This window comes from Salvia hispanica, chromosome 3 (assembly GCF_029641045.1).
Source record: "Salvia hispanica isolate PSC_SH4W2 chromosome 3, Shi_PSC_v1, whole genome shotgun sequence".
In the NCBI taxonomy this organism is placed as follows: domain Eukaryota; kingdom Viridiplantae; phylum Streptophyta; class Magnoliopsida; order Lamiales; family Lamiaceae; genus Salvia; species Salvia hispanica.
Genome location: NC_142694.1, coordinates 43751583 through 43763932, shown reverse-complemented (window position 1 = coordinate 43763932; position 12350 = coordinate 43751583). Strand labels below are relative to the sequence as shown.

Here is a 12350-nt window from a genome sequence, read left to right as displayed (position 1 = left end):
GGTCTATTATGCCAATTCCATTGGCCCCAAACAAAATCTCACCAAACTATACAATTGGAATGTTCACAATTAATACAGTGCTATAGTTTAGAGGTTGTAGTGGATGAGATTGACTGATAATACCATTATCCGATGTGTATTGTTTTACATTTGATGTAGTGGTTTTGCATAGAGTATTGATTAGAGTATTTACTTGTATTTTTTTTTTTATTCTTTTACAGATTGCAAAAGAGATTCAAACAACACATTATTAATTAGTAGTTTACAAACCATGAACTATGCCCGATTGATCATAAGAAATACTTCCTCATTGTCATTGATAGATCATAGTGAGAATCACTTCAGCTTATTGTAAGATATTCTTCCTCTAATTAATAGGCCAAAGTTCGAATTGAACTAATCAAAGGTGAAAGTTCGAATCACTTCAGTCTTCGGCTACATAAGGTGGGGTGTATGAATTCGAAAGCTAAAGAAAGTTGTAACGCGATTATTTGGTACAAAAAATATTACGATTGAAAAACGTTTGATTTAAATGATAAGACGACTAATGAAAGAATTCAATTTAATCAAATATTTGGTTTGCATAATTAACCCTTAATTGATAACTCGGCTTGCACTTAGTCACCCGTTTGGATCTCCCTCACCACCCGGTTTGTGGAGCCGGCGCAGGTGCTAAAGCATCATCACCATCCACCACTCCTGTAACAATGCAACAATATATGAAACTATTCGGCTTCAGCCTGAGCCCATTGGGCCCAAATTCTATCGACAAATGTCGGTCCAGGCTATTTTTGGGCCAGACATAGGCCTAAACCCGAACATCAGACTAATTATCATAGCTCTTATTAATAATTAATGTTAGTCGAGGTTAGAGCGCTCACCGCACAAGAGGAGGTTTTGAGGAGGTGGGCGCTCCTTGGCCGGGTTCGGGTCGTCGTTGTGAACCCTAATATAGATCTCTTGCCCCATGTACCAATGCACCAAATTCTGGGATCTCAAGTTCCACATCCCGGGATTGTCAAGAAATACGTACACAGCCGTCCATCCACTCGGATACACTTGCACGGTCGAACGAACCACCGGATCGTATAAATTATACGTGTCACGCGAATCCACCGTCCATTCCCCCAAGCCAAATCTACAATCATAGTCTCAATAAATCCATCAAAACAAAAACTAGTAAAAATTAAGTATCACTAAATTGTATGTTAGTTAAAAAGGCCTCACCCTACAACAAAAAATCCAAAGCCATCTAGATGCCAAGAATCAATCTCATCAACAAGATCATTCTTGAACACGATCTCGAGCCACCCCTTATGCACCCCTGTCACGACTGAGACCCCGTAGACCGCGACACCATTGACCGACTGAGTAGGGAACTCGTCGAGCTGGTATACACCCGAGCCATTTCTGAAGTGATCAGCAAGCTTCAGGGGAGTAGTGGGAGTAAGATAAGACACATTGTTCACAACATAGCTCTGGACTTCATTGATCAAAGCTCTCGACCCGTGCAGGATGAACGTCTGAGACAGCGTTACGTTCGACACGTTGAACGTGCCCTGTGGATTAGGCCTCGCAGCACCCGCAGTCAAATTCCATCTTCCCATGCAAAAACACAACATAAGTTGAAATCAACTCAATTCTTGAGAACAATGTGATTATTGCTTACCTTATGGATTTAGCTTGATTCATCGAAAAGTCAACGTCGAACGCACCAGGACCGTCGGGAACAGGGCCTTGGACAGGGGATGAAGAGTTCAGGTAATGAAGTATCCCTTTGGCAACAAGGGAGCTATTGGATGGATCAAATTCACAAAATTTCGGGGTGGCCACCACGTAGTAGTCGGCCTCGTCTTGATCAGCGGTGACGAGAACCGAGTACGACTGGCCAACGTGCACGTCCAGAGAATCTAGCGTGATCTGGTTCGTGTAGGAGCCTTCCGTCTCCACAAGCACCATTGGATGCTTCTGAAACCTCAAGTTGAAGCTGAACTGAGTCCCGACGTTCGAGATCCTAAACCGGTAGGTCTTCCCTGCACGAACACGATCCAAGATCAAGAACTCTCGAGACAAAAGTTGCAAGAATGCCACAACTCATTTTCACCTTTTGTGACGTTGAAAGACTCGTATAATGTGGAATCAAGGCTTCCATAAGGCCCCTTCCCATTCATCAACATGGCATTTGGGTACGTTCGGTTCGAGTTTTCTTGTATCGTTATCCGAGTATTCTGCCATCAAGAAAATTAAGGATCATTCGACAAAAATGGCTGTCGCAGATTGTTAATACCTTGTAGTAGTCGTCCATCCAGTCGCCAACGAGGAGGTCAAACTCGGCTTCTGGTTTAAGGAAAGGCACGAGAATGACATCGCGGTTGTTGACTCGAATTGGGCCGTATCCTCCACTGGACTTCTGGAAGTTTATAGACGGGAAGTAAGTATAGGAGCCGATCTGATCCTTTGCCTGAAAAACGTAAGTCCAGTTCGTCCCAGGCTCGATCGGGCAGTTCGTGCCCGACACTCCGTCTTGCCATGAGTTCAGCCTCTGTTGTATTCCATTCCTTGAGAAGATCAAAAAACAGAATTAAAAAAATATCCAAAAAAAAAAAAATACTACTAGCATTCTTGAACCAGTTGATTGTACCATGTAAAGAGCAAGGGCTCGTCCAAATCGTTGAACACATTGACATGAACAACGTCGTTAGTTGTCGCATTTATGAGAGGCCCGGGGAACATTCCGTTGATCTTGATAACCTGAAAAACATACATACATTGATACAAGTATAGCGACACACAAGAGTGGTCTGAGAGAAATTTCTAATTTGACACGAGATTTTATGTAGTGTTGTTTTGTGTGTAAAGTAGAGAGTGATGTTTCTGTATTTATAAATGTGTCATTTAGAGTGAGACATCCAAAAAATGAAAACGTAAAATGTGTCACTTAGAATGGGACGGAGGGAGTATAAACTTACCGTGAGATTGCTGGTTGTGGAATAAAAATCTCCGGTGACAATCCATTCATAGTAGATGTCTAAGCAGTTCATACAAGAGATAAGAGATAAGAGCACGAGAGAGAGAAGTGCGATTCTTGGCTGCTCGAACAAAGCCATTGAAGCACTTGAGAACTAGTCAGTTTACGTCTATGATCATGTTATATAGTGGCAGTACAAGAGAAGCAGGCCTTGTTTGAAGACGAACATCAAATGATAGAGTAAAAGAGTTGATTTGTATGAATTCGGAAAGACCGATGTTCATTCATCCTCTTCTGAGTTAACAAGGTTGTTATGAACAAGCCTAAGCTGTCTTTTTGTCATGTTTAGTGATTCAGCAGTTATTCTAAAGCAAAAGACTAATTCAGAAGCAATAGCCAAGAAAACGAGACAAATAAGAAAAGGTCAAAAAATAGGACAAAAGCAACAAACTACCCTTCAAACTGATCTATATATGTCTAGATTCTAGAATATAAGATTTCACTTTCTTTTTGTTAATTGCTCTAATAAAGGCCTGTGAAATTAATAAGTAACACTGTAATAAATAAAGAAACACTATAAATCATTTTAGTTGGGACAGATTAAAAAAAAGAAAAATGGATCATATTCAGTAGAACGAAAGGAATTGAAACGGAGTTGAAAACATGTTGCATTACCGCTTCCCGCTCCGGTTGGTGGGCCATACCATGTAGCGACAGCTTCCGAGAAGGAGTTACGCGTTGTAGTATTGATTGATTTTGTAGCGACGCTAAAGCAGGAGTAATTTAAGATTAATGAAGTAATTAAAATAGAGAAAATATTATGGTTGCGATTAGTAAACATGATGTTGTTTTGCTATAATTGTGCATTGAGATTTAATATATATATTCCATATAAGCACCACCTTTTTTATAGTGTTGAGACAGTATAAATTTTCTTATTTTCTAACCAGATTAAAATTGATAAAATGTTTTCATGGATTCACTAATATTTTTGTGTTGATTGTTGAATTTATATCAAACAGAATATTTGTGATAAACATATAAAATTGGAAATTGGATTAATATAGTCCACTATTACTCTATTAGTATCGGGTAACGATATTTAATCCGATACAATAGCATCAATATTTCAACAAATTAATACATGTAGTATTAAGAAAATGTCATAATATGTTTTTCAGCTTTGACTTTTGTGAATAGTATCGGATTTTTGGATCAAATATCATATTTATCCAATTAAGAAAATGCCATAAAATAAGGAAAGACTAGAATAAAATGTTTGGTATAAGTCAATATAAACGTAAAACAGTGTTGGAATCATTTTGTGGTAAATGCATTTTCAGTTCAAGGTATTGAGTAAAAATGCTAAAAGATGATTAGTAGTTATTCATATGTTATTTATATTTCCAATTATTTCATATTGAATAATTACGAATAAAATCATCATGATTGTGACTAAACCAACTACTCCACTAATTAAGTATTTGATGAAACAATAAGCACCTTTTGGCTGAAATGCGATCAATATAAAATTAATATATAATAGAACAAAATGCACACATTTTTTGTTGGATTCAAACTAATTAAGACCTATAAATGATGCATACCGAAATGTCATGTTTGAAGTTTTGTAAAATTGCATAGGAAAAAATACTAGCTATGTTACGTTATTAACAATTATGTCATATTAAACGATTATAGGCACATGATCACTACAGAAATAGAGAAATAGTAAAAAATAAATACTATGGTATCATTGTTGGTTTGGAATTGGTGATTAAAAATGTTAGGCTCTGAAAATGGTTTAATGTAGTTAATGGTTAGCAACATTTAGGTACAACTGTGAAAATGTTCAAATTTTATTAGTACTCCCTCTCCCCCTGTCACGTAACATATAGTATCATATTTCTATTTTGAACTCATTTTTAAAAATTATAGTATTAAATAATTAAAATAAATAGAACATAAAATATGAGAGAAAATGACGTAGAGAACAGTCTCCTCTACGTTGGGTTGACCATAAATAAAAAGCAAATAAGATGAATCACTACGTTAAGATGGGCTTGTATGAAGGAAATGCCTAATTAATTATTGGGCTGGCTCATAAATAATTCAGGGGCTTGGCCTGCATAAATGTTGTCACCTTCAACATGATTGATTAAATCAATAACGTTCTATTTCTAAAAATCGAATTCTTATTCTGTCACAAAAATAAATAATTAAATTGCTTTAATTACTTTAATAAAGGCCTATGAATGAAATTAATTAAAGTAGAATTAGAATTATCCAAAAACTCAAAAGCAAAAGCAAAACATAGTATGTGAGGATTGAACTAAATATTTGACTTACGTAGCAAATGAGTTAAATTAACTTTGGAAATAGTAATTTTATTTATTAGAGTAAATAAAATTGAAAAATGAAAGAACAAAAACTGTGAGTTTATGTTACTGAACGTCTGAACCAATGTGTGAACTAATAATGCTGGATATACGTGAACTTGAGAAATTATTACAACCAAAAAAAATTATCGAGGACATTTTTTAATGCAATTAAGGATGATAATATGTGTTTCTAAATATATCATAAACACTTTAAAAGAGTCCTTATTATTAATGTCTCGACTAAAATTAGAAGGTAAATGGAAGTATCCTTAAAAAATAAAAGATTAAATTAATTTGTTCTTTATTTAAAAACGTTTTCTTTTAAAATTTTTAACGTAAATAATTGGATCTCAAATTTTGTGTCCCAAAAAATATTTTTTTTTTTAGTGGATTAATAATGGTAACAGACTAAATAAATACTGTACACAAGATTTTTTACATAATGAAGTTAGTGGAGTACTAGTAAATTAGTTTATTTGGAGTCAAATATGGTTGGATTTTTGGGTTTGTGATTGAATCTATCTCATTGTTAATTAAGAATTTTACCATCTTTCTTTCCAATTTATCAGTTTTATTTCCAACCTTTGGCAGTTGTATTTGTATCAATAATTTTCGAAGCAAATGATAGGATATCCTCTAAGTGCCTGTTTGGTAGATATGATAAGATAACTCCAAGCTGGATAGATTATCATGGTTAAGCCTAGATAATGTAACAAGTATTGTGATTGGTAGAGTAAGATATGAAAATGGATAGAATTCAAGTTAATGTGTAAAAAGACTTTTGTGTCCTTCATATACTGTACTGAATTGTTACTAAGTTATTTATAATCTGCTTAATTCTATTACAAATTCTGATTTTATTAATACATTTCATAATTTAATGATAAAGAAAATTTTATATTTATATATAGGAATAGGATTCTCACAAAAATAATTTATTAATTCGTCACATTCAGCAATAAAAAGAGGTTGACATTTTCCAGACCTCAACTAAAGAGCAATGTAGATACTAATTATTCAAATATTAGTGTGATCAAAAGTTAACATTGGAGTAATAGAATTGTCCAATTTTCCAATCATAAGGAATGACATTGTATGCAGTAATCGATGCACTGCTTTCAGGTCCAGTGATCCTTACAGAGAAAGGACCTTTTTGCCAATCTTTCAAATCAGCTTTCCACGTGACTCCCCAAGATCTTTGCATTGACACCCAATCTGAGGTTGAAGGTTGCAGTTCAATGTGAGCAATATCACCATATCCATTCAAAGCCTCCACCACAAAGGCTAGATAGTATTGATTTGAGCCCGCAACAATTTTGAATTTTACGTTTGAATTGTAATTGCAATTTACCCTGATCACAATAACAAAGCGGAGATTGTTAGATTCTACGGGAGCTACGCTTTGTCTCATTAATGAAAGTGTACCTTCTATACTGAATACTGATCTTGCCGGCATTCCTCAAGTTGTATTCTTGGCCAGAATATGCCAAAGCTCCGAAAGCTTTTCCACTTAAATCAAAGTGAATGCCATCGTCATTGCATGAACCGGGACACTCGTCTGTAATTGTTACTTTAATTGCATTTTTTGAACATTCATTGTTATATAAGCACTTCACCTACAAATACATATATATAAATAAGGTTATTGCATTTCAACTAATTATTTTTTAATGTATGTTACTATGGAAATAAATATAGCTAGACTTAGGTTTTATTTTTTATATTTCTTTTCTGATAGGATATATTACCTCATAACAAGCTCCACAGCCGGCTCCGGATTGATATAAGTTGTTATTTCCCGCAGAAACAAAACCATAGTAGGGATCATTTTCTATATCATATCCCAAGCCACAAGCTCCCCCATCTTATGAAATAGTAAACAATTAGTCAAATAAATAACAATATAACAATCTTTGTCCTAATATTTCTTATTAAAAAAATCAATAGCTCAATGCCTCGATCTAAAAGGCAGTAAATTTCGTGCAAAAAAGAAATCGATCACTTTAAATGGGACGGATGGAGTAGTAGAGTTAAAGATGTTGGATTACCACTTCCGGCTCCGTCGGGAGGGCCATACCACGTGGCAACACCGTTGTAGAAGGAGTCATTTTCTGTAGTAACATTTACTGATTCTATGCAAAAGCATGTGTAATTCAAGATTAACAAAGTAACTAAAATAGAGAAAAGATTAGTCAACATGATTGTTGATTTGCTGTATTGGATGTGTGTTTATCTCAAATAATCCATGCACCTTTTTTATAGTCAAGGGAGAAATACTAGATTTATGAGTTGTAACCCTATTAATACATTTGGTTAATAAAATTAATTAAAATTTTGATTATTGTAAATGAGGATTGGCAAAAGGAGAATCTACGAACATAAATCATTATGATTTGTTGACGGTTTAGGAAATGGAAGATTATAGCGATCAAGTATTTAACCAAGTAGAACAGTCTCGTGTATTGAAGAATTATTTATTAAAAATATTGATAACATTGTCAACCAAAAAGTTGTAAAACATAATGAATCGGAAACTGGAATTTGAGGTCAAAATATCACGTTATATAAAAATTAAAAATTTTATTATTTATAATCTGAGCTAATTTTTAAGAATATTTATATTCTTAGGTGATCTATGTGATTTCAATTGTTATAAGGATTAAATTCATAATAAAATTTAAGGAATCTGATAAAAATAAAATAAAATTATGTGGAAGAAAAGCTTTTGAATGCAAATTATATAAATACAACAATAAATAGAAAAGATAAAATATTTAATCGGTAAAAAGTTATGAATATCATTACAACACCGGCAACATTAATTTGGATGTGAAACCTTTGAAACTGAAGATTATTTAATCAAAATTTCCATTATTTTTTTAAAAATTACTAGTAGAAAGATTTAAAAAATGCAATCATTAAAAATGTATCAAGAAACCTAAAAAAAGGGATAAAAAACTCTAACGGAAATTATATAAGAAAATTGAACTTAAGAACTAAGCTATGATTTCCTAAATCATCATCTTTGGATACACAATGCAACTTACATCGAGAATTTGGAGGGAGATTAATTATTGGATATATGAAGTGAGAATTCAACCGTAATAATGCATGCTATAGTTGCTTGAAAGTTGTGGGAAGAAAGGAAAAGACATAGGATGGTAATTGTGTAATCTTTCATGTTAATTGGAGTGTATTATTGTATATTTATCGCAGATTGAGCAAGTAAAAAGTGGAAGTAGGATGATAAGCAGAGGTGGACGCAGAAATATATATCGATTGAGGCTGAGATTTCTAATTTTTATATCAATGTATATTTTTGGACAAGTTTCATCTTGTAAGAGCTGTTATACAATAATTTGCATTAAATATCAATGACTTTCACAAAAAATTAATAGAAAAATATTTAAAAAATAAATTCATTAAGGGCTTTAGCCCTTAGTCACCTCCATTTGGGTCTGCCCATGATGATAAGGATATGAAAATTGAGATCTTGCGATTCTCCAAAGATCTCTATAGTCAGAGAATACACTTGGACACCTATTGAGGAAATTAACTCGGTCGTGAAAGATTAATCCCTACGTTAAGTGCCTGTTCTGTATGCACTATTAATCAGTATTAAGTGTCAAAGACGATTTAAATTGGTGTTCGGTTGAAAAAATCACGGCCCGCAACTCGTAAGAGGCCCGCACATAAGCCTGTATAAATAATGCAATATAACTATTTTTATTAGACTATTCATCTAGCCTTACCCCCTCCGACTAAATCAATCCTAGATAAAGCCCATTCTATCAAAAAAAAAGCTCAGCACCTGCCTCTCAAAATCAAATCCGACTGATCGACCTCAAGCACCGTCTCTTACTGAGAATCGACTGCAACCACCATCTCCGACTCAAATTCTACCACCTGCCTCTCAAAATCTACCGCGACCACCACCTCCGACTGAAATTCCATGGCTTCCAAGACGTAATGTATGGGCCCGCGACCACCACCTCCGATTTAGAGAGGCAGGTGTTCTTCCCCTTCCCCTCCCCCTTCTCTGTCACGACCGCACTTTCTAAGGATAGAAAGCCCGGTTGATCGCGACTAGGGGAGGATGAAAGAAGCGGGGAAGAAAGGGGGAAACTGTGGCACGACTGAACATGAACTGAAATAACTTGGATTATATGTATAAATCAGAGTGCATAATACAAGGAGTGTAAACTCGACTTTTACATTGCAGCGGAAGAGTCAAGAGCAGATGACATCGTGTATGGAGACACGACGCATCCAAGTACTATTCTATCGAAGGATCTTCATTTGTCTGTGCTCAACACCGCCCGCCGTCATCACTACTCAACCTGCACATTTTTAAAACATATGCAGGGCTGAGTACTTGGTGTACTCAGTGGACACGTGCCGAAATATATTTTACTGAAAAGGATACTGGTTTTGTCAAGCCACTACTGAGTGAGCTCGGGGTTTTATCTTAAAAGGCCCGAGGACACTAAAAGCATTTCTATATAAAAACTGTGACTGTAGTCTATTTTTCCTGGAACTAATGTCATATCTGAAACTGTGTGAACTGGGTATGTATAGGCTCACCCCACTTACAAACCCGCATTCACTAATTCCTGGTGAACCGAAATTCACGAACTCCTGGTCTAGTAGGGACGTCGCCCTTGCTAGACAAACAGATAGGCAAAGTTCAAAATAAAACTTGGCAAGACAAAACATACTGATAACTAAAATAACTGAAAGCATTCGTACTGAAAAACATTAAATTTCGAGACAAAATCGATGAATAACTTGCGGAGATAGTCCTTTGTGAAAAACATAACATAACAACATACTAATTAGACTCGAGACAAAATCTCATACTTATAGGAATGCATGCCCTAATTAATTTCTTTTATTCTTTGCTTACTACTTGGAAAATTCTAGAACTTGCATATTAATTAAATTGGGAAATTTAATTAATGGCACTTCTTTATTAAACTTAATTATTTACGTGGCTCGAGAACGTCGTCTCTCTTTCCTCCAATTTCCTTAGTGGCCGCCCAAGGCGTCGCGGGGCGACGCCGGTCGGCTTTCGCGTCTCCCACTTTACTACTTTATTTTCCCGGAATCTAAATAAATTATTCGGAATTTATTCATCGACTTTTCAGGCTTCAACTCAAACCATTAAATTAATTCCAATTCAACATAAATAATTCTCGGCCCAAACATACACCATTTCCGGCCCAATGTAAATTCCTCAATTTACTTCTTAAGAGGCCCAGCTTCGTTAAATAAAATCAATTCTTGTCCAAGATAGGGAGTCCAATAAATTAATCTCCTACTACTCCTATGGCCCGGTTATCAAACCAAAGTGAATCAGCCCAAACATGGCCCTGTTTTTCTCACTTAGTAAAAATGATTCATAATTCCCTTTTCTCACCCCAAATTTCTCTTGCCCTAGCTCTGCAAATCCTACTCCAAATCGATGCCACCGGCACCGCGGTCGCCGTCCTCCGCCGCCTCCTCCGGCGGCGCTTCTCCTCCTCGGCGAAATCGCCGTCAACCGCCCATCTCCGTCCAGCACTCTCCCTCTCTCTCTGGGCTGAATTTTCCAGCGGCAGCCCGTCAGCTCTGTGCTCACGATTTCCGTCGAGCTCAGCGACACCATCGCCGGAGTCGCAGTGCCTCCTCGCCGTCTCCTTTCCCCCCACAAATTCAATCCCTAAAATTTATTTCCCTAAATTGAGAATGAGGAGCTGAGCCTCCATCCCCTTCCTCACGACCTCTCCGGCGCCGCTACCTCGATGGGAATTTCGGAGTTCCGTCAGCGCTGGCTCCCACGCCGTCCTTCACTTCGCTACGGGAGCGGCAGCTCCTCTCGCCGCCGTCCCTTGTCGTCCGCCTCCTCCGTGAGCAGCCACGACACTTACCGGAGGCTCACGCCCCCGCTTCCTCTGCCCTCCGGCGAGCGCTCTTCCTTCCCGGCGAATCAGTGGTGGAGAGGAGGCATCGCCTCCGTCGCGACGGCTCCACCTCGCCGTTCGCCGCTGCTCTGCGCCGAGCTCTCCGCCGAGTTTTCTCTCGCCGTCGAGCTCTTTCTCCATCAAGCTCTCCGGAAGGCAGCGATCTTTACTCGGCGGCGCCGACGCCAGCCGCCGCTGCCTCGCGCAGCTGCTCCAGCAGCGCCACCCCTACAGCCAGTTCTCCGGAGCTCCGTTGTCATTCGATCGCACTAAGCTAAGCTTTCTAACTCCCATTATCTAGTTCATTATGTTGAGTTCATTTCTGGCAGTAGCTTTGTGGTAAAGAAGTTCTTGACTATGGGGTGCTAAAGCTTTGATCTTCCTTAGGCAGCAGCTTATGATATTTCTTGTACTAAATTGTGTGATGTGGAAATCCTAAAGCTCTAAGTTCTTGAGCATGAGGTTCTAATATGATGCAGAGGGGAGTATTTTGATTACCTTGCTTGTGGATTCCTCTTGTTTGTTGAGATACTTCTAGGCTCACTGCCACTCCCTTCACTCTCCTTGCTCCTTCTCTAACTCTCGACAATGTGTGTGGTCATAGTGTGGCAGTGAGGCTGATTGGAGAGGGTGTATATATATTGATGTGCATTCTGTTGGGATTTGGTCAAGATTTTGATAAGGACAGCCAGCTTTTGCTTTGGCTCTTTGTTAATTAATTTTTTTGACATTTTGTGAATGTGTACTCATCTTCGATAACTCCTCACTTGCTTTTTTTCTTAACTGAATTTGGATTTATCATGTAGGCATAGGAGTGTTGTTAGCTAAAGAGGTGACAATCGGTTGGAGACCTTGGGGATGTGGCAAATCTTCAACTCTTGGGCCGAGTATTAAAAGGATTTGGGCTCAGGAGAAAATAGACATAGCCCAATACTTGTATATCATTGTGGACTTGATTGTTTATTTGGATTCGAATCCCTTTGTACTAAATGAAATTCGAAAATTCTCTTGATCGGTCGTAAACATCCAACGCTCCTTTAATCGTCTAGTTCGATCGAA

The 12350-nt window shown here is 37.2% G+C and overlaps 2 protein-coding genes across 2 annotated transcripts; both read right to left on the bottom strand.

The window, feature by feature from the left end:
- Positions 1 to 598: 598 nt before the first annotated feature.
- On the bottom strand, positions 599 to 3107 carry LOC125210115 (monocopper oxidase-like protein SKS1). Its single transcript, XM_048109693.2, has 8 exons — positions 2970 to 3107; positions 2642 to 2751; positions 2288 to 2558; positions 2105 to 2228; positions 1670 to 2033; positions 1228 to 1599; positions 882 to 1138; positions 599 to 699 (listed from the first exon to the last, which is right to left on the bottom strand). Exons 1-8 carry the CDS (start codon positions 3105 to 3107, stop codon positions 641 to 643), a joined length of 1695 nt encoding a protein of 564 aa, XP_047965650.2. The 3' UTR covers positions 599 to 640.
- Positions 3108 to 6340: 3233 nt separating this feature from the next.
- On the bottom strand, positions 6341 to 12150 carry LOC125216233 (putative expansin-B2). The gene is made up of 4 exons (XM_048117893.2): positions 7398 to 12150; positions 7098 to 7213; positions 6775 to 6965; positions 6341 to 6701 (listed from the first exon to the last, which is right to left on the bottom strand). The coding sequence occupies exons 1-4, from the start codon at positions 7546 to 7548 to the stop codon at positions 6383 to 6385; spliced, it is 777 nt and encodes a 258-aa protein (XP_047973850.2). The 5' UTR covers positions 7549 to 12150; the 3' UTR covers positions 6341 to 6382.
- Positions 12151 to 12350: the final 200 nt, after the last annotated feature.